Source organism: Puma concolor, chromosome B4 (genome assembly GCF_028749965.1).
Source record: "Puma concolor isolate L17-30 chromosome B4, mPumCon1.1.hap2, whole genome shotgun sequence".
In the NCBI taxonomy this organism is placed as follows: domain Eukaryota; kingdom Metazoa; phylum Chordata; class Mammalia; order Carnivora; family Felidae; genus Puma; species Puma concolor.
Window position 1 is genome coordinate 16,072,433 of NC_141673.1, and position 25,812 is coordinate 16,098,244.

At 42.6% G+C, this 25,812-nt stretch overlaps 1 protein-coding gene across 2 annotated transcripts in view; it reads right to left on the minus strand.

Annotated features, from left to right (window-relative positions):
• Positions 1–25,812, minus strand: part of POLR3B (RNA polymerase III subunit B) — a 105,535-nt gene that overhangs the window by 21,581 nt on the left and 58,142 nt on the right. Inside the window, exons 19-24 of one of the 2 annotated variants that reach the window (XM_086712460.1) lie at positions 25,209–25,336; positions 17,032–17,241; positions 14,545–14,703; positions 12,771–12,888; positions 10,756–10,898; positions 10,416–10,513 (exon numbers count right to left, since the gene is read on the minus strand). In XM_086712460.1, coding sequence (XP_086568586.1) covers positions 10,476–10,513; positions 10,756–10,898; positions 12,771–12,888; positions 14,545–14,703; positions 17,032–17,241; positions 25,209–25,336 — 796 coding nt within the window. In that variant the 3' untranslated portion in view covers positions 10,416–10,475. Of the gene's footprint in view, positions 1–10,415; positions 10,514–10,755; positions 10,899–12,770; positions 12,889–14,544; positions 14,704–17,031; positions 17,242–25,208; positions 25,337–25,812 lie in introns of those variants that run through there. The other variant, XM_025926658.2, reaches the window with a different exon arrangement.

Genomic DNA, 25,812 nt, shown 5'->3' on the forward strand with positions numbered 1-25,812 from the left:
GGGCAGAGAGAAAGGGAGACACAGAATCTGAAGCAGGCTCCAGGCTGTGAGCTGTCAGCACAGAGCCCGATGCAGGGCTCGAACCCATGAACCACGAGATCAAGACCGAAGCTGAAGTCAGACACTCAACCGAGCCACCCAGGTGCCCGTGTCCTTCTAATAAATGCAGTAACCATCAGAAAACACAAAGCTCAAGATAAAAATGTCTGCCTTGGATGAGTTCCCTTCATATAGAACTTATACAGACCAAAGTTCAAGAGACTTAAATACATAATTTTGATTTTAATAAAAACTCTTGTTTTAAACATGACTCCAATCACATTATATGTGAACGTCTTTTTCTATCTTCAACTCTACTGATGAAGACTATGATGAGAAAACATAAAGAACATTCCAGAACCACGTTCTACTCTCTTTTGCCCCGTGCAGCATCACTCTGCCAAGTCCTTCTAAGGCATCTACAAATCTAGAATACTTGGAAAAGAGAACAAAACTTCAGGGTTTTAAAACTTCTCCCCAACTGAGATTAAAACAGACTAAATAAAACTGTCCTTCTTTTGTAAACAAGTACAACAAATTCGTATTTTGCAATTTTAGTAAAGAATGCACTGCTCTAGAGCTTCTTGATTCAAGTCCCAGCTCTTGGCGGGGGGGGGGGGGGGGGGGGGGGGGAGGGTGGTGGCGGGGAGGGGGCGCTGACTCAGTGGCATTTAGTGAGGAGACATATAACAGGCTTCCCAAAGACCCAAAGGAAGGCTGTACTTCATTAACATTCTTTGAATTTCTCATTAGAAGACTATTGGAATTCCCTTATCTAAAGAGTGTGCTGTGAGCGAATCCTGCCTCCTCTGCCTTCGTGAAATACTTCTCCTTCTCCACACGTGGCTCTCGGCTTAGTACTCCTCCACTCCAGAGGTCACAGAAGGCAACACCGTTTGCTGAGGCTGTCGCATTTCTAACAGCTCCTGCTCCAACACTGACTCTTCGTGGGCCTTCTCGTATCAGCTACCTCACTGTCTGCTTATCGCACGGCACTGGTGCGGATTCCCAACTGACTACTCGGTGCTGACACTCCTACCGCAGCTCACCGCCCGCTCTGTCCTCTTCAATCTTCTCTGTGAGCTCGGTTACAACACACAGCATGCTACTACGGTACAGCCTCCACCACACATTTGTTTCATTTGGCTACTCATTACCCCACCACCTTAAAACTGATCAGGCTCGGGGCGCCTGGGTGGCGCAGTCGGTTAAGCGTCCGACTTCAGCCAGGTCACGATCTCGCGGTCCGGGAGTTCGAGCCCCGCGTCAGGCTCTGGGCTGATGGCTCGGAGCCTGGAGCCTGTTTCCGATTCTGTGTCTCCCTCTCTCTCTGCCCCTCCCCTGTTCATGCTCTGTCTCTCTCTGTCCGAAAAATAAATAAACGTTGAAAAAAAAAAAAAAAAAAACTGATCAGGCTCGAGCAGGATAGACACTCAGGTTCTGTGAAACTAGATTTTGAAGGCTCCTCTAATTGTCAGAGAGGAAATTATGGGAAGCAACAGGGTTCTTAGAAATACGATCGACACACTACACGTGTACTGAAAGAATCCTTGCTAAAATAACAACAGCTCTGTAAAAGTTAACTACTAACAAGGGACAAAAATCAGGCCATCTGCAGGGTTACATTTTGCTCTCTGAACACCAAAGATAACAAATACAATGCTCTAAATGCAGGAGGAAAACAGAAATGGGCATAAAGGTACATTAAATCAAACGATCTTTACATTTTCTCATACAGAATACACATGTGTCAGCTTCCTTCCTACAAAGGAAAAGATACAATTTCCAAACGATCCTGCCTGAAAATAGTGAAAAGGAAGCCCAGCTAACACTGCTCTTACTCTTGCATGTGTCTGGGCCAAAAGGCAAACAAATCGATGCAGGGATCCTGGTGCGACACATGTCCTGAAGATTCACATACTACTGAACCTCCATCAGCTCCTTTCATGACAATGACAGACGACCACAGCTGAGGCTGTGGACTGCCTTCTCCATCCTGTTCATGACGTCTCACTTGCCAACATCCAGCTGTTCTAGACCTCCTGCTGTTCCTCCCTGGACCCCACACTAAGGGCTGGGTCGTATGGCTCCTCACAGACGCCACCAGCTGTGCCTGCTGCACGTGAATGTTCCAAACCAGCCCACTGTCCTCACTGTCCCTCGGCTTCCCTCTTTGCTGGCTCTGTCACAGCTAGCCAGAGGAATCAGGAGAATGCTCAAAGTTGAGGGCTCAATACTTCCTTTCATATCTGCTCAAATTCTTGATAGAATTTTAACCAAGGCCATGAGAGCCTGGCCAGAGGACTGATTAAAGAAAGAAATGGGGACAGTGTTTTATAATGAGTTGATCCTGGATAGGAAGGGATTCCTGAAAAATACAGCTTTACGCTAGGAGTATGTCTTAAGATGGGGGTTTGGCAGACATTTCTGGAATAAAGTATGTGGGGACAGTATTTACTCCAAACTGCTGGTAGAGGCGAGCCCTGTAAAACTGCTTATCCAAGAATGGGAGTTTTGAGAAAATGACCACCTTAAGGAGGAGATACACAAAAGCTGTAAGAAATATTAGATTTCAGTTTCAAGAAAAGGTTGTCTCTCCCAAGGGGGGATTGCTAGAGACTATGGCAATCTTGGGAGCAGAGTGGTAGTGGGATATCAGAAGAGACAGGAGCCACCTTCAACAGAATGGGAAATGTACTCAGATCAAAAACCCGGATTCAAATCCTGGCTCTGCCAGCACTGAGCTGAAGTAGGCAAACTACTCGCCTGAGTCTCCACGTTCTGGTTCTATAGAGTAGAAGTAACAACATGAACTAGATCTGTAAAGGTTAAAGGGGGGGAATGAAAATGCTTACAAATTTTTAATAGGCAGAAGATAAAAAGTGCTATAAATTTACATGCAAATGACTCCCAAATTTTATGTCTTGCCTTAACCTATCCCAAGTACCCACCTACCATCTTCACTTAGAGTCTCCTAAACATTTCAGACCTGAAGCCCAAACTCTCAACCCCTGCCTAACTCTGAACACCTCGTCCCTAGTCTTCCTTGCTTGGTAAACATCAGCAGTTGCAACAGTTGCTGGACCTTCGGAGCACACCCGGAGTCTATCACTTCCCTCCGTCCGGTGCTCCTCCTGAGCACACACAGCCATCCTCTCTGCCTGGACCACCGACCACCTGCTTCCCTCCTCCCCCTCCTCAATCTGCTCTCCATGGGAATCCAAGGTGACCTCTAGGACTGGCAGTTAGATCTCCTCATGCCTCTCTTCTGCTCACCACCCAACAGCCCAACCGGCTCCCGGTCCACGTGGAACAAGTTCCTGTGGGGCGTGCCCCCCCCCATCCCCCACCTCTCTCTCCTGTGCTTCCTCCTCCTCAAGCTTCACTGGCCAGAACAGTCTTCATCCTATCTCCTGAAGGTACTGAGCTCGCTCATGCCTCAGGGCTTTCGGACTACAGTTAATATCCCAGGCATAAAGATAAGCTATTCTCAGATAATTAAGAGTTGAGAGAATGCAATTAGTATCCCCTCTAACGACTGTTACATTTATGCCATAATTCTGAGTGTGTGAGCTTTGAACATTTTTAAGTCAGTTTTCAATCTTTGGAATGATTAAAATAGCCAATCAAAACAAGAAGCTCTGGACACCAGATACAAGGTTGGTGCTCTAAATATCCTTCTCACTGGGTGTTAAAGTAAGTTAGACACAATTTTTACTTCTGTTCTAAGGTACATGTGCTGCCGAAGCGAGCCCTTAACTTCAGTTCTGTCAAGTGCAGGGAAGAAAACCGAGGACACCAGGCACTCCCGTGTTGAGCTTTCCCAGATAACAGACACAGGGGTTTCCAGTCAACATGGCAGCTGGGACACATCTGTTTATCTCCATGTCCTCTCTAAACCTAATATGAAAGTTGACAAAAATTAAGGTCCAGACCTTTAAGAAAAACAACAGGCAAGAGATAAGAATTCTGTTGTGAGAACTGACGAGTGAAGAGCAGTAAATGGTGAACACAAGGAGCAAGGTAAACCCAAGGGCCTGCAGAAGAGGGTGGAGCGGAGAACTGGCTCAGCCCTCACCCCCACTCCTTGGAAGGCTCTGGAAACAGAGACACAAAGTACTGTGAAGAGCGGGAGGAGGTGTGAGGCTCAGTCACTGCACCCAGCAACAATTCCAGTGGGTGCTGGAATTTAAAAGGTGCCTCAACTGACCCCTCCTCACTGTTTCCCCATCATCACGCTTTCCCCACTCACCACCAACCCCGCCTGTGCTACTGTAATAGCATTCGGCTGGTACCACGCCTTCCCTTGTCCCCTACAGCTTTGTGTTTTCATCACTGGAGCCAGAGTAAGTCAGATCATAGTTCTCATCTGCTCAGACTCCTCCAGCAGCTGTCCACCTTGCTCGGAGGAAAAGCCAAAGTTCACGGCATGGCCTTGACTGCTCCGGGCTCACTAGTTCTGCTCCAGCCATGCCGGCCTCTAGCCTCAGGCCTTCCTCTTGCCTACAATGCTCTTTGGCCAGGGAGGGTGTGCTCCCTTACTTTCCCACTGCCATCTTTTCAATAAGGTGCAGCACCCCAGCCATTTTACCTAAAATTTCAACTCTTAACCACATGCCTTCACCCCACATGCTTCCTATTGTCCCCTTTTGTTTTATCTCAATACGTATCCTTACCTCTCTTGCCCACAAGAATGGAAGCCCCACAAGGTTGCAATTTTGTCTTTTGTTCACTTCTTGTTACCAGGGCTTAGAATAGCACCACTTAGAAGATACTTAATAAATACTTGTAAAAATAAATGTCTATATAAGACATCATCAGCTCTTTACTTTCTTCTTTAATTAATTTTTGAGAGAGAGAGAGAGAGAGAGAGAGAGAGAGAGAGAAAGCAGGGAAGGGGCAGAGACAGAGGGAGACACAGAATCCAAAGCAGACTCCAGGCTGTGAGCGTCAGCACAGAGCTCGACGCGGAGCTTGAACCCACAAACTGTGAGAACATGACCTGAGCCAAAGTCAGATGCTTAACCTACTGAGTCACCCAGGCGCCCCTGACTTTTTATTCCCTACCCTGGATAGCCAGAAACCACAATTCTCCCCCAACCCTTCCTTAAGAATTGAACCACAATGACCTGACACCCCAGGGCAGCAAGCCCAGCAGATGGTAGGGTAAGGTACCAGCCTGATACAGAGGAATTAAATCAAAGCCTGTGCACTAAATAGTGGGTCCCAGCCCCCTGCCCCTACCTGGCTCCCTGAAGGGCAGCTGATGGTCTTAAGTACTGTCGCAACCCTCATTCCCAGCTCCAACCTTCTAGCAAAAGTTAGAAAGATCCTAATAGAAACTGGCACCGGCAATAATCATGGCTCACTGCCTGATTCCCCTATAGTGATGTCCACCAGTCAACAAATTCTATTCCTGGGCCATAAAGCTTCCAATTGCTTTTTAGGGTTCATGGACATTTCGGGTATTAGAGAAAATTTCCCAACAACAAATGACAAGGGGGAAGAAACCCCTCAAGGAGTACAGACAATTAGGAACAGAACACAGTTGAAAAGGAAAACAAACAACTAAAACTAAAAATGAATATAATACTAAAAATATATACTCATGGCTATAAGAAAGACTATAAATTAATATTTTTTATTAGAAATTAAAATACAATAGGTTTTAAAAAATCTGGAAAATTGGGGTGCCTGCGTGGTTTAGTCAGTTGGGCATCTGACTTTGGCTCAGATCGTGATCTGACAGTTCGTAGGTTCCAGCCCCATGTCGGGCTCTGTGCTGATAGCTCAGAGACTGGAGTCTGCTTTGGATTCTGTGTCTCCCTCTCTCTCTCTGCCTCTCCCCTGCTCACGCTCTGTCTCTCAAAAATAAACAAACATGAAAAAAAATATGGAAAATAAAGTCAATCAAATCCTAGAAAGAAAAACAAGAGAAGGAAATGGACAATGAGAGTACAAAGAAAATGATGAAGGGAGATTATCAACAAAATAAGAAAATATCTGAAAATTGAAGGAACTTGAACTTCCAGAATAAGAAGGTACCTGACTTCCTAGGACAAGGAATGAAAATTTTAGAATTCCAAGAACAGAAGATAGTAAAAACTTCAGGGGAAGGGGATGGGAGGAAGGGGAAGAGAGAGAGAAACAGCACACTTGTGCACGCACGCGCACACACTCACACAGATCAGGAAGAATAATGTAACGTGGAATCTAGATAATAATACAGCAATGTTGTCAGGATCCTTAGAGAAAAGAATTTTTCTTTTTTTTTAATTTTTTTTTTAAATTTTTTTTTTTTTTTAACATTTATTTATTTTTGAGACAGAGAGAGACAGAGCATGAACGGGGGAGGGTCAGAGAGAGGGAGACACAGAATCTGAAACAGGCTCCAGGCTCTGAGCTGTCAGCACAGAGCCCGACGCGGGGCTCGAACTCACGGACTGCGAGATCATGACCTGAGCCGAAGTCGGCCGCCCAACCGACTGAGCCACCCAGGCGCCCCGAGAAAAGAATTTTTCAATCGAGAATTCTATAACCAACCAGGGTATAAATCAGCTAGGAGGATAGAACATGTTCAGATATACATGATCTTACAAAAGTTACTTCTTGCCATCCTTTCTCAGCAATTTAATGAACAGACTATTCCACTGTGGTGGGGGCAGGTGGTGGTGGGATGACATGGGATGAGCCAAGAAACAGGGGGCTCAGATGGGAATTTCACAAATGACTGCCACTAGAGTGTGTTATGGACTGTGTCCCCCATGCCTAGATCACCCAGGATACCTCAGAATGTGATCCTGTTTAGAGACAGGGTCTTTACAGAGGTAATTAAGGCTAAATAAGGTCATGGGGTGGACCCTCATCCAATATGGCTGGTGTCCTTTTAAGAAGAGAGAGAGACATGAGGAGGTAGGTGCACAGAGAAAAGGCCATGTGAGGACACAGGACAAAGTGGCCACCTGCAAGCCACAGAAAGGGGTCTCAGGAGAAACCAAACCTGCCAATACACTGACCTTGGACTTCAGCTTCCAGAACTGTGAGGCAATACATTTTCTGTTGTGCAAGTCCTTGGTCTGTGATATGGGATTAAAGCAAATCAGCACAGAGTGCTTCCTACCCTTTCTTGAAAACATTTCTGGGGCACAGAAGATGAGGCTGCTCGCGGCCCTGAGCCAGGTTCTGCCCAGAACTCCTGTGACCTGTGGCGATCAGTTCTTAAGACACTGGCTAGGAAGCTGGGGCTCAGAGGAAAACCACCACAGATTGGAGCAGGAAGAATGGGGGTGCTACAGAGAAGGTCTTCTGGGGAGAAAAATGGTCCTAACAGACAACTGATCGTGTGGAAAATTGTGTTGACAGACTATTGATGGTATAGAAGAATGGAAAGAGAAATCAGAAAATCAAGCAAAATAGAAAAAGATTGTTAATTTCTGAAAAAATAAAGTTAGACCATAAAGAAAATGCCCTCAACTACTTGGTTTGTGGGTGAACAACATTTATATAGTTGTAATAATACAATCGAAATAAGTAACCTAACATTACGATAACCTGTGCAGGGAATGGAGGTGGGGAGTGAGAAGGAAAGACAGCCAAATTCCAGGTCCTCCTATCCATCATAACAGAAAATCAATGGGTAATAGCAAACATGGATGAATAACATAAATAGCTGTTTAAAAATGTTATTTCGAGGAGCGCCTGGGTGGCTCAGTCGGTTAAGCATCCAATTTCAGCTCAGGTCATGATCTCATGATTCGTGGGTTCAAGCCCCGTATTGGGTCCGGATCGGGATTCTCTCACTCTCTCTCTCTCTCTCTCTGTGCCACCCCCACTCTCTCTCTCTCAAAATAAATAAATAAATAAATAAATAAATAAATAAATAAATAAATAAATAATATTTAAAAATATGATTTCAAAATAGAAGAATAAAAATGAGAAGAAATCTCTTCTGGGAAGCAGAATTGGAGAAAAGGCAGGGACAGATGTTTTTCAGTTCAAAACCCCCTTTTTTGTACTATTTGATCTTTTAAACCACATGCATTTATTACTTGATTAAAAAACTACACTTAAAAGAAACAAAAATTATGTTAAGCGTTCTACATCATTCCCTCCACTACTCTCTTAAGGCTTAAACTACCTATGTTTTGTTTGTCCATTTCCCCCCAATCTTTTCAATAAATCTGATGAAGCTGTAAGACAAGGGAGTATCAAGGGAATCTAGGCTAATCAGAAGGTTTTCATCCTTGGATTAAAAGCCATCTGGAAAAGAATACTAGCAAGATAAACTCCTCACTGCAAGTGAAAGGTCACCTAACCCCAGGAGGGCTTCTTCCCATTTCATAGACATGTACAAGTCAAGCCCCAGGAAGGTTCAACCGATCTCCAAAATCTGCAGTTTCACATCACTTCAGGCTGGAAACCACTTCTGTCAATGAACATTATCCCCATCATATTATTAGTTTGAAAAAATGTTACAGCAGAAAGACTCACTGCCATTACTTGCACCTGTAGAGGTCTGTATTTATAGGAGCTTACTAATCAAGTGTGTTTCTCATTTTCAAAAGTACTGCTTTGTCTATACTATACACACACATACTCACATACTATGTATAGATTAAAAACTGAGTAAAATCAATCCATCAAGAGTGCAGAATCTGTCCCTTTTCATTTCCCGATTTCAATTCATTCACATATTTAACCATTACCACACACCTATCAGGTACCCTCCATGAGAGTGGCTCTATCAGGCTTTATAAGAATTTAAGAATGTGATCCCTGTCCTCAAGAAGTTTAGTGGAGTTAGAACACAGTGGATAATCACTGAAATGTTTGCCAGCCTTCCTCTCTTTGCACAACACTCTGGTGGAATAAAACATGAGGATTTGGGATATTTGGAGTTTGTAAACTGATTCAGAAAATGGAGACCTTCTCTTACAGTGTGCATTCTTATAAAGTGTCCAGTGCCAATATTTTATAAGAAGAGTTTCAAGCTTTGTCCCAGTCCAGGGAACAGGTCAAGAAAAATAGAGGCTACAAATAAGATTATGGTTACTCCAGAATGACTTAGTAGTGTATCTCAGCAATTGCCTAGACCAAGAGAAAGGGAGAAATAGTTTCAATACAGAGAAGTTGATTTTCACTGCTAATTACTGGAAAACACTAGAATCTCAAGAAGTGTTTACAAACACTCGAAAGGTATTAAGAGTTAGCATTTTAGGGAACCGTATGAATTAGAAGTGTCAAATTCACATGGATAAAATCTTTTTTTTTTTTTTTTTTTTAAACAAAACACTGACAGCCTAAAACAATCTCGTGTCTGTCAACTGAAAAACAGTGTTAGTCTGGAACAGTTTCACTGATGGAAGGAATGACAACTATGGCTGGATTCATTTGAGTAAATGAATTGTAATATTTTATATACTTGTGTGGCAAATAAAAGTTGAGATCAGCGAGAATATGCCATTATCTTTAAGCCCATCAGTTAAAACCACGAGGACATGGCACTAGGAATTTAGGAGTAAAGAGGAGACACAAAGCTGGAGAGCAGAATGCAAAAGAGCCAATGTCAGTGGTCACTGCCGTCTCTTCCTGAGCACCCACCGTGTGCCAGGCACTATGCCAAGTGCTTAACGCTCAGGACAGCAGGGATGTCAGTCAGGAGCACGGACTCTGGAGCCAGACTGCCAGGGTTCGAAAACCAACTCCGCCACCAACTGGGGACACTAGGCAAGCTACTCAGGTCACTGTGCCTCTGTTTCCTCATCTACAAAAACAGCAGCGGCCTCTCAGGACTGTGTGAGAGAGAAGCCAGCGAGTCGGTGTGTGTGAAGTGCTGAGAACGCTGCTGGGCACACAGTTAGTGCCACAAAAGTGTAAGCTGCTGCTGCTGCTCTGCAACTAGTTAAGTGGCAGACGCGGCCCAAATTTGACCCCCAGGGCAAACGTTCCCCTTTGAACCGCCAAGGGTATGCGGGTATGCATACCTAAGAGGGAGCCTACAGAAAGCAAGTTAATCAGTAGTTACAGTGCTCTGTTTCTTGAAGATACGAAAACAAGAAAACAAGAAAACAAGACACTGCCGAGCCACAACCGCGTGAAGACTCAGCAGTAACCTCCCAGGAAGAGCAGGGCTCACCAGCGGGACCACATGGAGAAACATATCTAGGCGAGGGGCCACCTGCAGCAGACGGGGAGGGCGCCGCGCTGGGATCCGGACACCCGCGTTCTAATTCAGCTCCACAGCCCCCCAGCTGGGAACCTCACACAGGCTGCTCACCGTTAAACACAGGCGCAGACCATTCTGAGCGGTCTGCTCGTGCTGACGCCCTACGGTACTAGGACCCGACAGACAGCGGAACACATACGCACCTTCCACAAAAAAGAGGTGCTGCTATTTATTTTCTGAACGTCTACCTGTATCTTAGGAGGTACGTTGTCTAGAGAGTATTCGTAATTATAATTTTGGGTGGAGCAGCTGCAAAAAAATGAAATAAATGGCAAAGAGAAGCAACCTTATGGTACATTTTTCAATGCTATTAAAGTAAAAACAGCAAAGTCTAAGAAATAAAACCAGCATAAATCTGGCTAACAATGTAATGATTTTTCCAACACACTGTATATTTTTTTTAACAGGGGAAAGTTACACATTTCTTATATACGTGGTTAACAAATACTATTTTCAGTTTTGTAAACAAATCAGGGAGCGACACAATTTACCTTTTTGCCCGTGGCGGCTGCTGAACTTGTCTCCAATCTCCGGACGCCTCGTCTGCCTCAGCAGCATTTTGATCAGAAAAGCATCTTCGGCATTTGAAGAGATCATCACTTTTTCGATATATGAATCCGTAGCCCCTTTGTAGCTAATATTAACAGCAAGTCACTAAAACAGAGTTTTCAAACTGCCCTTTGTGAACCTATCACCCACAGACCGTATTTTACTTAAGATCAACCACAGAATGTTTTGACCCTGCCATTCTGGACTCTGAAACGTGCCTTTCATTTTTCAACATTAAGTCCAAAGGTTACCGTTTCCCTTTTCCAGTCTTTGTCTGAGATGGCTAACCTTTAGGAAACACTGTGAGAGGCAGGCGTAAGGCAACTTAACCCACACCGCACACACCATTCCCACGCTAACTCCCTCATGGCAGACAAAGAAACAGGATGCTTGGCAGCCTGGAAGGATCGCAGAGCCCTGAGGAAGGTTTCGTTTTCTTTTCAAGATAAGAAATATGGGAGCACACTTTCTAGCCTGTGGGGAAGGAATCGACAGAAAGCTGGCTGAAGACATGGAAGAACAGAAGAGAAAATGAGAGAGTCAGGTCCCTAAAAGACTAGATTAAGTGCAGAACCCAGGAGGAGGGGACGCGAGTTCTGAAGAAGAAAAAAGATCTCCTCCTCCAGGACAGGATGAAAACCAGCTAGCATAACCACCTTTCTCACCCTAAAACAGCCTTTTGTTTTGTAGTATTCGGGGCAAGGGCCCTCACCCCTCCCCTAAGTGGAGAGCCCAGTTTCTCCTCTGCACTCCCACTCACCCCACAGACAAATCCACGGCACACACAGTACCGCAGCATTTAGCACAGAGGGCAGGAGTTGGGCTCTGAAGCCAAACTGTGGGAGTTCAAATGTTGACTCTGCTGCTTGCAGCTGTGTGACCTTGGTAAATTACTTTACCTCTCTGTGCCTCAGTTTCTGTGTCTTTTGAACAAGGCTATTAGGAGCACTTGGTTCATGGAATGGTGGCCAGAACAAGTGAACTAACACAGGTAAACTGCCCACAACCATAACCGGTACAGAGAAAGCTCTCAATGAAGTCACTATGATCAGGATATTCACTGGACTTCTTTTTTTGTGCAGGCCTCGGCTAACTATGTGTGGTTACTTTCAGGGAAGGGTCGTGGTTCACTTCAGCTGTGTTTCCAATACAAGTGGCACAGTGACTGGCCGGGAGCAGGGCTCAGCTGTGGGTCAGAACGGGTCTGCTGAACTACCTTCCAGGGCCCAGGAACCCAGCTCTCCCGTGTCACCCCAGACCCCCACCTCAAGAGTTCAATTAACTCCAATCACCGCGGCTAGACTAAGCATCTTGTTACTTCTTCCGGTTTTGTTTTTATGTCAGAGTGTGGTTGCTATCACTGGCCCATGGCTCATCTCATGAAGTCTCCAATTTCACTGTATTTGAGACATCTGGAGATTAATGAGTGTTAACTCTTTCATTGCACAGATGAAAAACCTGAGGCCAAGGTGTGAGTGCTTCATCCACATAAGGTAACATACCACATGACCAGTACTGAACCCAGCTATAGTCCCGTGCAGTAGTGATGCCACACTGTGGCCAGTGTGTTTAATTTACTTATTTAACACACATCTGATCCTATCACTCTCTACCGAAGGAATTCCCAAGTACCGTACAACCTAGCCCCAGCAGGCTACACTGGTCCTCTAAATCTGGGTGCTTTTTTGCCCAAGGGGCCTTCACCTCACTGTTCCCTCTACCTGGAAGTCCTGCCTATTTGGCCCACAACTCAAACCCAGGGTGGGAGGCCTACATGATTCCACAGCTTGGTTTTATCTTCCACACCACGCTGTCTTCATGACAACTATTATTACCCCCAATTGTAATTTCTATTCTCCAACCCTCCAAGAGCTAACTTCTAATTTCCCCTAGCCTTTCTCTCTCTTTTTTTTTTTTGAATCTTTCTAGGTATTTCCAAGGTGAAACCAATACATACGTGATGGGCACATCCTTATACTGTGGCTGCTGTGGAACATTACTTCCTTCCAGAGGAATCTGAGTTACTGTGGGCATGGACTTATTGACAAGCACTTGTTTGTTTTCTACCTTCTCACCTAAGAAAAAGACAAGGGTGTTACAGTCCAATCGCTACCACCTCTGTGGAATGCACACATTATTGGGGCATGGAACTAGGTGATTAGATTGGTCCATGAAATGCAGACAAGGAAGGAAAAGGTCGATATGGTATGAGCCAGAGTTCAACAGGGCTCGTCAGTAATTGTGGCAGCCCATTTGAAAAATCAGTGTGTAAAAAAATCAAGAAACTGGTTTAGAGAACCAAACTAACAGGAGAAACTTCATGTCAATAAATGGCAATCTTATATATCTTGGGGTGTCAGAACAAGTCTGGGCCACTTACTTTCATTAAGTTATTTCACCTAGTACTCACTCATTGCCAACTCAACTTGGACGACGAGGCAATCAAAATACTTCTTTGATTTTCCTGCTATTCTCACCTTTCTTTGCATCTTTTCCTGGTAAGCTCCAAGGCCGACTACTCTATAGTATTGTCACGGTGCTAGCTCTCTGCCACAAAACCCAGGTTAACAGTGAGCAAAATTCTCCGAGAAAGAAACGCAGCCAGGAGGAGAGGAAGCCGTGCGCCACGCGGCTGTGGGCACCACAGCAGATGCAAGTACCCACCACCCAGGCACCATCGTGACAAATCACGTGGCTCTGCCCTCCCAGCAATGTCCCCACCACAGCGCATCTTTCCGCCTCGCTGTGGCCCCACTCTCCTGCTCTGCTGCCAGAGCTCTCGCTGGGTCTCCCTCTGTTTTGGCCCCTTTCTATTCTTTTCTCCACGCTGTGGTCACAATGATCATTTCAAAATGCGTACCTGACTGTAGTGTTGCTTTTAGGATCGTGATGAAAACAGCATCATGATGCAAGGCCTGGGTCTGGGCCCTGCCCCACCTCCTGCTCTTCCTCTCTCTAGATTCTTGTTTACTGCCCTTCCCTGTCCTCTCCCTGTTTGAGCCGCACCGGCCTTTCAGAACCTTTAACCATCTATAGCTACAGGACACCACAGCTCAGGACACACTCCGCTCCCCTACTTACTAGTTAACTGCACACATCCTCCAGATCTCAGCGCCCTTCGTTAGGGAAGGCGAGCCTGCACTTCCTGCCTAGGTCAGATCCTCTTGCTATTAAATGCCCTCACAGATCTTTATAGGGTTCCTTAGCCTGGCTATGACGTGACATATGTTTACATGTGATCCTCTGGTCACTGTCAGCCTCCCACGCTGGACTGTAAGACTCAAGGGCAGGGGCTGCGGTGGCATCAACAAAATTCACTGCGAGTTTGTAATTATCACGGAGTCACACTTTTGGGAGAAGAAGAGTCTCAAATCAGTCTGCATGTTAGATGCACAAATGATGAAAAACGCCAGTGTAGATGCAGGGAAATGGCATTTACACTCTTAAAGCATTTTGTTTTAAACATTTCCTTAAAGTGGCTTTTCTGTGCTTGAAAATTTTAAGTAGAAAAGTATAACTGGAATAGAACTACTACTATGTAAAAATACATGTGTAGAAAAATAGACTAGAAGGGAAATTCATCAAAAATGACCACGCTGTTTGAGTTAGGAAAGTGGTTTTGTAAGTTGTTATTTTTTTCTTCCCTGTTACCAAATGTTCAGAAATACTGATGCATAACTTTCATGTTGCAAAGAGTATACATTTAAATTGTTTTTAAAAAGGGCTCTTACCTGGAGAACAGATACCATCCGCATCTAAAATTTCGTGTCGCCAGATGGGTTTCCTCGTAGCAGCGTCCAACATCGGCCCCATCACTTTATCAAAAGTCTGATTGGTATAGCGCTTCAATGTACATTTAGCATTTTTATATACAAGGCAGCGCCCAAAGCCTAAAATGAAACCAAACTGGGGGTCAGAACCACCAACACGACTATGAGAAAACATGTATTTGTGTTACTGAATGACCCACAACTTGCTCTACATTTGGGTCATCTGGGATGGGCCAAATAGCAACCTGATAATCCAAAGAACTGGCTCAGAAACTCTCCAACACCTACTATCCACATAAACACTGGAATCTCTACAACCATGTTCCAGTATGGAATACATCCTGTCATGATGCAGAAAGGTGAGAGAAACTTGAACATCACTGTGCTTCTTTCAGGGCACAGAGCCACAGAATATGGGAACCGGAAAGGGCCCCAGAGACCACCTAGCTTAACTGCTCTATGTACAGTGTTACAAGTGCTACAAAATGAGGTCCAGGGAAGTCACGTGGCCTAGGTCGCCCAGCCAGCTGGGTGGCAGTGTGGAAACACACCATGTCTACTGATCAACCAAGATTCTTCCCACACACCCTTCTGGTGCATAACTTCTGCTAACCTTCTCTGAAAAGTTTTCCTTTCTCCAATTTTGGCACTCAGAGGAAGTCCCAAACAAAGCCACAAAAAGATTAATTTTTCTCCAGAGAGGAGAGAAAATGAAAAGAAGCTGCAGTCAAATAATTTTAACAGGAGAAATCATTTGCCTGTGCCCCGAAGATGAGAGTTTACTCTGATTATACTTTTGGATCACATTTATCTAGTGAATGAGGGAAAAGTCCTGACACCAACCAACAATCTAAATAAGCATTATGAAAGATAAGCAAAAGGAACAGAAGGAAACCTTTAGGTGGAGGAAAAACTTCCCGCACTGAATCCCTCAAGAAGACCCATCTGCTGTGGAGTCACCCAAGATTCTTTGGGTGAATGACTGCATTTCTTTTCTTTTCTCCCTTTGGCCAAGCAGTTATTCTAAACTGCATTCTCTCTCTAATCGCCCTAGCATATACTGAGCCATGTCAGAGTTTACTTAAATAGGGAGACACCTCAGGATTAAATGTCAGCTATTACTGATGACATAAATGCATGGCTGTAAAATCCTTCACTTACGATTCTCCACCAAAGGCAGAACTCTTAATAAGAAATCTAAGAACGTGGGTTTAGAAAATCAGGAAAAAGTGGGTTTCTAAATAAAGCCTCCGTGCTCGAATGTAACTTTTAAAATATGAAGGCGACCGTGCGATGAAGTAACAAATTTCGACATCTGGACAGGAGATGAGGATGTTAGTATGTCTCCGAGAAAGGTCTCAGTCATTATGGCTCCTGGTAAATTGTGTGTGGCCATAATAAACTCCGCTCAGCGAGCCAGCTGCTTTGGAAACATTACATGATCTTGAAATTCCGTACACTGGCCATTAACTGCAACGTGTTAGAGTGCAGTGGGAATCTGAGCTGCCTGAAATCAAGAAGCGTTTTCCTCCAAGTGTGAATGGACATTTTATTTACAGGTGATAGCTTAAAAGCTAGAGGACAGTAAACTCAGATCATTAAATGGTGTTGCAGAGTTTCTGACAGATATCACAAAGTCTTCAGATTTCCACATAAACGTTACCAGTTAATCAGAAAGGAAAACATCTAGTTTTAAAGCATGGCTGTTGTCATCTGGAGGAAAAAAAAGAGGCATAAATTAAGTGCAGCCAACATTAATGCCAAAGACACATGTCTAGGAGTGCTATTACGGCTGCCTAGCAACTACAGAGAGTAAAGGGGAAGGCAGAGTGAGTATGCCAGGGAGGAAAAAGAGAGAGATTATGAAGAGAGGAGTCAGACTTCAGGTCAGGTGACAGCTAACAAACCATGAGCAGTGACTTGCAAAAGTAAACTGTCAGAAAACTGACAAAAAGATTGCACAGGAACTGGTAGGTCGGGGGTCTGTGCATGGGTATTTTTAACTTTTAGCATTTTGCTAACAAAAAGGTCTAACATTATGGGGTTGAGACATACAATTAAAAAAACCCTTTAACACAGAAATATTGCTGTGGCCTTCTCAGTTTGTTGTTGACTAACTAGATATATCCAAAAACCATTTTTCATTTATTATAATTCTTGCTAGGAAATAAACAAATTCTTGCATGTTTTCTGTTGAGGAACTCTCTCAAGTCTCCAATAAAGTAAAATAACAACAACAAAGATACACTTAATAATACATTTAACAAATTACCTCTATGTAATATTCATTAAAAAAGTCAACACTGAAACCTAACCACCTCCTGTTTGTATGTTACAAAATTCAAATCACTTGAAACTGACATTAACATTTTGACACCAGGTGACTTTTAGCTGATTATCCTTTTTATACCTAATTCTGCACACCGTGAGCTCTGTAGACCCACTTACCTCTGTCCAAGGAAGCCTTGTTTAAAACGAGGGCATCTTCAATATCATAGCCGCTGTAACTCATCACGGCAACTGTTGCATTCTGTCCAGCTGGCAGTTTCTCAAATTCTATCAACTCAATGGTCTTTGTTTTAACCATGGGTTTTTGTGGATATGCTAGCAGATACATGAGAGTATCGATTCTGTTCCGCTGGTTGTATCCAATGGTACCTTCATTGATATTGGACAAAACAAAGTGCACATTCTATTATGTAAAATAATTAGGTAGCCATGTGTACCGAGATTAAAAAAAGGTATTAATTTCACTAAAATGAAGAAAACCTTCAGGTTAAACATTTCAAAAGCAATAATACCCTCATAGTGGCTAACGACTTTTAAAAGCAATTTTTCTCCATAAGGTTAAAAGTCCTATAAAAGAGGAAACATTTGCACGGGTGCCTGGGTGGCTCAGTTTACTGAACATCTGACTTCAGCTCGGGTTGTGATCTTATGGTTCGTGGGTTCGAGCCCTCCATCCGGCTCACTGCTGTTAGTGGGGAGCCCACTTCAGATCTTCTGTTCTCCGCCCCCACTCCCCCCAACTGCCACTTCAAAAATAAACAAATCTAAAAAAAAAAAAAAAAAAGTCCTACAAAGAGGAAAAATCACACCCAAAGTATACCAACCTAACCCCATTGAGGAACCAGTCTCTACTGGTTTCACAGGTAATCCACATTTCATAATTGCATAGGTAAATCCACATTTCTTAAACTCAGTTCTAGCATGTTATGGATACAGTTCCAGCTACTGGGATGAGAAGGTAATTAGAAACCACTGCCGAGTGCTGACAGGTAAGGATACGTTTCATAAAAATTAATCAACCATTAGAAAAGTTCTAAATGAAAAAGAAAAGAGAAAACGGAGGAAAAGAAAGGAAGGAACGAAAAGGAGGAAAGTGAAAGCAGAGAAGAGTGGATTTACCCATTTGTTTAACTCTTCATTTACTAAGCAATGAACACACAACTACTCTATACCCAACAGGGGAGATAAAACGGGGAAAGGCATGGTGGCCCCTTCCTCTAAGAAATCCAAGGTCCTGTCCAATCAGGTACAGGCTTTTCTGTCCTTAGCAATCAGACTTTCCACCTGTTGGGACCTTGGAAGTTGTTCCTGTCAACTGGAAGTGAAATTAGGATGTTATTCTTTGTCCCTTTCCCCCGTAGGGGCTCACTAAGGTTCAGAGACTTGCACCAAAAAAAGGTTTCACTCTCATGGTCTTGTGAATACATAGTTGCTCCTACTCAGAGACCTTAAAATGGGGACTCACACTTGCCCTACTCCTGAACTTATGTGTGGGTTACTGAGCCTCTTTAACTTCTCCCAGGTGTCTCTTCTTTTCCCTTGAGTGGCTAAGAAGGTAGCTTAAGTCACTTTTTCTCTTTCACATGCTTGCATAGGGACACATCCTCAATACCCACATGTCCCAAGATGCCCATGTGCCATTTAATGGAGTTAAGCTCTAAGGTGAGCAGATATCAAAACTCATTATTTCCTTCACCTTTTCCTCTGTACTCATGTCATGAAATCAATGGTGATTTCAATTCAGGGATGAAAATAACATATTCACGCAGCAAAAATGATATGGGACTCCTTGACGATTACTATTGAAAGAAATCATGAAACCTTCAGGGCTCACTATAGAGGCTCAGTAAGTGTCAGTAAACAAAACTGAATTGCATATTTTTATAATAAATATTTGCACTTAAATCTCTAGAAAACTTATCAAGATTCAGCTGAAAAAAATAGTTAAACTGAATCTCATGAACTTTTTGTTGAGTTTCCACTAAACTGCCAATTAATTTATGTTATTTTAGTGCCAACTAATAAACTGGGCAGGATACCTGGTAATGGATCACTGTTTCAGAAATAAAATCACTGTTGCCTGGATCGTGGTAAAGTTCACTGACAATAAGTTTGTCCTTTTACATGAAATCGTTTAAAATTTATGTTGAGATTTCAGCTCCAATTGTATCCTCCACCCAGCTTGAGACAAGGGTTCAGGCAATGTCCCACCAGGCTGCCAAACCCGTCTTCTGAAACCTGAGACAAGCATTATTATGCAGCAGGGAAGGCATTGATGGCTGCACCCCCAAACAATGGTGAAAGAGATGAGATCCCGCTATAAATTGTGCTACCAGGCCCAGAACATAATTCTCAGGCATTACAACTGACCTGACCACTGAATGGATGAACAGCAAAATGGTTTAGCATATGTCTGGTGGTTATGATCTCATTAGAAATTCTCCTGAAAGGCTTTTTGAAGAATTTGTAGGAGCACATGTGTATATACATTTTTAACAGCACTGATGGGTGTGTTGGTTAAAACAGGATTTATAAACTATGACTTCTCTATCATAAAACTTCAAAATGCCATCACACACTATAATTTTTATAAAAAGCCTGATGACTATTTTGCCAATAAGTAAGCTTTTTGAGAAAATGTCATGCAGAAATTAAAAGACTGGTCTGGTGAAGCACAGGCTCAAAATAGGATGCCTCTTACTGTTTTCAGCTTCCTTAAAAAGGGCATTGCGTCTACGTAGTAACTAATGCAAGGAGACCAGAAGCTGGGTTCTCCCTCCCACTGCTCCATTTTGCCCTAACTACAGTCTCATTTCCTCATTACCCAGGACATAATCTTTCTTACAAAATCGCATTTTCTTGACCATAACTTTCCTAAGTTGCAGGTTGGCACAGCAAAGTATGTAGATGTAGGTTAAAACAGTGAGGACATGTTTTAAGGTAGGATGAAAAAAGGTTGGTAAAGATACATGTAGCTTAGCAGAATATAAGGAAATGCATACTGAAAAACATAAAATGAAGTTTAATGAATTTATGTTTTCTGTCTTCCTTTGTCCAGTTTCTTTTTATTTGAGAACATTATTAAAACCAACAAACTTTATCATTTAAAGTGTAAGTATTGAGGAGTTCTGACAGATTTATGCCTCTGTAAAATCACCACAACAATCAGGATCCAGAACCCTTCCGAAATTCCCAAAAAAGATCCCTCCCTATCCGTGACCCCAGGCAACCACTGCTGTTTATCATTACAGCTCGCACTTTCTAGAATGTTATATAAAGGGAATCATGCAGCAGGGACACTCTTTTGCTGCTGCTTTCACTTGGCATAATGACTCCAAGGTCCATCCATGTGGCTGTATCATATTCACTCTTCATTATTGCTGAGAAGTATTCTGCTGCACGTATAAACAGTCTATTTACCCATTCACCTGCTGATGGACACTGGCCTTGTTTCCAGTTTGGGGCACTTGTGAATAAAGCTGCTATTAACATTCATGCACAAGACTTTGTTCACTTCTCTTGGGTAAATACAGAGCAGTGGGATTTGGTAAGGTTAACCTAAAAAACTACTTAATAATTTCCCAAAGTGTTATACCATTTATGTTCACACCAACACTGTATGTGCTTCTTAGCTGCTCTGCATCCTGACACTTAATATGTCTTTCCCATGTTAGTTGTGCTAATAAGCATGTTGTGGTGTCTCAGTTTTAATTTACATTTATCTGATGACTAGTAACAACGAATATACTTTCATGAACTTACTGGTCATTCCTATTACTATTACCCTTTGTGAAGTGTCTGGTTTTTGTTTTTGCCATCTTTTAACTGAGCTGTCTTGTCACTGAAGAGTTCTTTATATATACTGGATACAAATCCTTTATCTGATGTTATATACCTATGTTGCAAATACTTGCTCCCATTCTGTGGATTAAGATCTTTCATAGAGCAGAAGTTTAATTTTGAGAAAGTCCAAATGATTAATTTTTTTCTTCTTCACAGCCTGCACTTTTTGAATTCTAAGAAATCTTAGGTCATTCAAAGTCATGAAGACTTTTGGGACGCCTGGGTGGCTCAGTCAGTTAAGTGTCCAGCTTTGGCTCAGGTCATGATCTCAGGGCTTGTGTGTTTGAGCCCCACGTTGGGCTCTATGCTGACAGCTCAGAGCCTGCAGCCTGCCTCAGATTGTGTATCTTACTATACCTACTGAGCTGGCACTATGCTAGGCACCAAGGATACAGTAATAAATAACACAGACATAATCTTGTCTCGAAGGCACTTATATCCTACAGTCTAGCAGCGAAGCCACCTTGATCATGGTCTGCAGTGAAGAGGAAAAAGTGAGGAAATAAGATAGTTTCAGTCGAGAAGAATTTTAGTTAAGTTTTATAGATAACATTGCACAGAAGATATAACGTAACCTTTTAGAAGTTACTCAACCAAAGTGGGAGTCTGTTTCCTTGTCAGAAACACAAAAGGTACGTATTAGATCTGACAGGATTATTATTATGATTAAAAGAAGAAATGCATATAAATCATCTGAGTAGTCAGTAAGTGGCATCATTCATTAACAATACCACTGATATTAGCAGTAACACAAACATACATCCCTTGACCTCTGCATTGTCACCTGTTCCGCCTCCAAAGCTAACCCTACAAACCGGACGACAGTTTAATTTTATCTCCATTAAGTATTCATTATTAGCATTCTAGTCTCAGGAAACATCATACAATCTTACATTTGAAATACTGACAAGGATTTAAATAAATTCTTTTTTGAACAGTGAAATTCTAAATACAACTGTCAGGGATAATTTGGTCAAGACATCTTTTCATTCTGTACCCACCAAATTGATAAAGAATAAATATTCTAAAAAAAGAAAATCAAACCGAAAGTTGAATGAAATGTAGAGGAAGATGTAGAATGAAACAAAATTTTATGAGGATCTTTGTATATTATGTATTTCTAAGATCTCAAAATCTTCTAGGCTACTTCTAGGACAACCCACTCTACTGTGAAGTGGGGAATACAAGAGAGGGAGCTATCTGCTCTGGAACAGCATCTACTGAAAACAAAAACTAAAACAGAAGCTATGTTACTTCCTGAGCTAATAAATAAATAGATAAAAAGTCCGAGCAATTTGGAGGTGAAGGAGGAGGGAAGAGACCAGGCCTAGGGGAGGTGTGTGATGCATGTTCATGAACTGAGCTGATAGTGACTGAAAGATCCCTCTAACTAGGAGAAAGTGTTCCACTAGCGGATTGCCAATTAATAAAACGGGCAGGATATGAAAGCGTGACTCGTGGACTGGCGTCTGGTTCCAGGGAGTACGTACAATGCAGCTCCCACACACAGCCTTCACTTGGAGCACTGAGTGACCCAGGTCACCCTCGCCAATTCCACACACGTCTACCTGGCTTCTTGCTCGGAACCTTGTCACAACAGAGCCATATTCATGGACGGTCAAGTCTTTCTTAGTAGCACGATAAGATGGTGTGTGGAAACCTGTACTTTATTAACAACTTAAAGAACCTTAGATTTAAGAAACACCTCTGCTGGGGTTTCACGACTAAAGTGAGCTTTCTCTTATGTACAAGGTGAGGCTTTCAGTCTGTGCTTTGTGCTCATCTTGGTCTCCTTGGTAGTGACAGAAAAATGACTTTCTCTCATTTTCTCACTCTGTTCACTGGGGGCAGACGGTTGGTAGTGAAAAGTAGACAGCAAATCTTCCAGGTTGGCTAGAATATGTAGTGTGTTAATTCTGGGCTACTGTCTTCCACTATCCATATGGACTAACGGATGAACGGCACTAAAATAATACTTTAGAACATTCACACAGAATCCCTGAGATGTATACAGTCTTCAGCAATGGCTCCTACTTAAAATGGGATAGCACGACTTTTAGTTACCAGCAGCCGAGACTGCATGGAATTAAAATGACTCCGAGAAGTCCAACTCAAAGTGCTAGGTCTGCTTTACAGACCTGGGCCTCTGCTGTGGGTCTTCTCCCTCTGCTGGCCTTGTTCCTTTTGGGAGTTTTCATCTAGACCTAGTTGGTACTTCTACAGCTATTTCAGCGTCCGAAGAGAAACGTAGCCATGTAATGTGCCAACTCTGAATGTACTTTTATCTTGATGCTTTTCTTCCCAGTCAGGTGTTTTATAATAACAGTAACAAAGGCTTTTTTTTTTTTTTTTTTATTACTTAAGATATTCAGTGGCTTTTGTCTTCCTAGCGTCAGCAGTAACGTCAGAGGATTGTATCCAAGGAGCTAAATGTGCAGGACCCAGGGTCAGAGCAGCTGAATACACCAACCTCAGAAAACACAGACAATGAATTGCAAATGACACTCAAAACAAAACGAGAAAAAAAACCTTCACACAGAAAACTACAAAAGAACTCTACAGACACTGAATTGGCTTTCTGTACACACTGATCCTGCTTAACTGTGTGTGGTAACTAACCAAACGTTGCAGATACTCATGGCCACGAAATAAAGGCTTTTTTTTTTTTTTTTCTGGTAGGGAGATGAGTTACAAAAATAAAAATATTATTTCTTCCCTTCAAGTCTCTTCTTTATTTAAAAAAAAAAAAAGATTCACCAAGTGGAGATAGATTCGTAGCCCTTTCTGTTTCAATGTTCAAACACAAGCAAAGAGTGGCATTAGCGATGAAGTGATTAGTCTTCCGTTAATTCTGCTGAAGGTTCTACACAAAAGGTGTATTGTTTCAGCCAGGATTCACATCATGAAACAAAATGGTTTGGTAAACCCAATAGAAGTGATAGCCCTTTCATGACACACAAGGTTCAGTACTGTATATTTCAACTTGTTAGCAAGTCACAAGCACAAGCGGGAAATCAGCCTACACTGCTGCTGAGGATGAATGGGAAAGGCGAAATTGATGAGCCTCGGCTTAGATTTTCCCACTGGGAATTATTCTGAACTGTCCAGGCATTACGTCATTCAGGTAAATGGTTGCAGGACAACATGTTTTGCCAACCAAAGCGCAATATAAAAACTCGAAAAGAAACATACACTATCGGGGATGAGATGTAGGATTCCTTAATTGTCAAGCTACGGTCAGTTGCAGCTGATTGCTGGCAACTGGGAAGCTAAATGCTTTCCGGTGGTTACTCAAAGGCAATGCAAAAACCTTTCAGTTTCTTTTTGAAGTTCCTTGTATCATACTTTAAACCAGAAATGACATACCATATTGATGTCATAGACATAAATGAAAATAGAACTTATTAAACTCACTAGGATTTAAAAAACATTTTTAAATGATTTTTAAGAAACATTTCAGAAAAAGTTTATAAGCAAAACTTTTTCTTGTTTTGGCCTGGTATCTTCGCCATATCACCTTCAAGATAAAACCAAAAATCGTTAATAATATGTGGTGCCCCTCCCACTATGCTACCATACCCAGATTAGGCTAAACACCCATACCAAAGCACCAAGATGCCCCATGCAACGCTTGCTTCTATTTTCATGCCTGTGAAAAATACTCAGGGTCTTTCAAGACCCGGTTCGGTTCTATTCTTCGGAAACAACCTACTCTCTAACCTCTAGTGACCTTTCAGCTCTCATTCCCTAAGATTCCAGCTGTTGGTCAACTCCAGCACCTATCACATATCTTGAATTATAGTTGTTCTTGTTGGGCTCTCCTACTAGACTGTGAACACCTTGAGGACAGGGCTCTGTCTCACCTCTCCATGTTCAGGTCTCAGACTCACTGTCTGGTCTACACATGATGTTCAACAAGTGTTATGGATGGAGAACAGATAAATTAATAGATACATGGAGGAGAGAGGAAAGAAAATAGAAGAAAAACGAATTCAGAAATTTGTATGACATGAACTGGTGTTTCAGAAGCTATGGGAGCAAGGATGAGGATGTAATGGGTGCAATGACTGTCACCCTGACCATCACTAGCACATTCTAATATATACCATGCATCTTCGGCTCTCTTCCTCCCTCTCTTCCCTCCACCTTGTGTTTTTCTGCTCTTTCTTCCATTTCTTCTGGTTCACAACTGACATTTTATAGAGCTTTTCTCTTCATGTTTACCGCCTTGTCATTCTGTGACATCTATTATATATCTCCTTGTTTGGTCAAAGGAACAAGTTCAGAGAGGTTTTCTCTATTTCTGTTTATGCTTCAAACATGGCGGGGCACCTGTAAGCCCTGCAGAGTTCACAGGCAACCCTCTGAGGTCAGTAACACTCAGGAATTAGCAATGTCTGACTTAACCAAACATTTCATACTACTGGAGTAAGGATAAAGATTTAAGCCTTTTTTCTAACTATTTGCAACCAAGTTCAAGAAGGAAATCTTACCCATGGCTTGTTTCCCCATGGCACATTGGTATGTGTTTCTTGGGGACTGGTTATGATGAGGGTATGGGATGAGGCCAGCACAAACACCAAGAAGAGTGAAGGGCTCAATCTCCAAGTGGGTGGTATCTCTGTTAATTAAAAATTAGACATCTAAGACACCAAGGACTAGAACAAATAGCTCTTAAAGAGTATAAAAATATTACTATCAAGGTCCCAATGGAGGTGCCTGGGTGGCTTAGTCAGTTCAGCGTCTGACTCTTGATTTCAGCTTAGGTCATGATCCTGGGGTCGAGCCCCACATCGGGCTCTACACTGAGCGTGGGGCTTGCTTGAGATTCTCTCTTTCCCTCTGCCCCTCTCCCCTGCTCGTTCATTCTCTCTCAAATAAAAACAAAAGTCCCCCAAGGACCTAGATAATAAAATTTATAAGTCTATATGAATATAAAAATTTATACACAAATACATGTAATTTATATAAAACCTCAATGTTTGCTGCTAGTAAAACTGATAAAAATAAAATATAATAAAATGAATTATTTTTTTCAGTAATAGAAACTTATTACTTATAGAAATGTAAGAGAAGGGAGATAGTACAAAATACCCC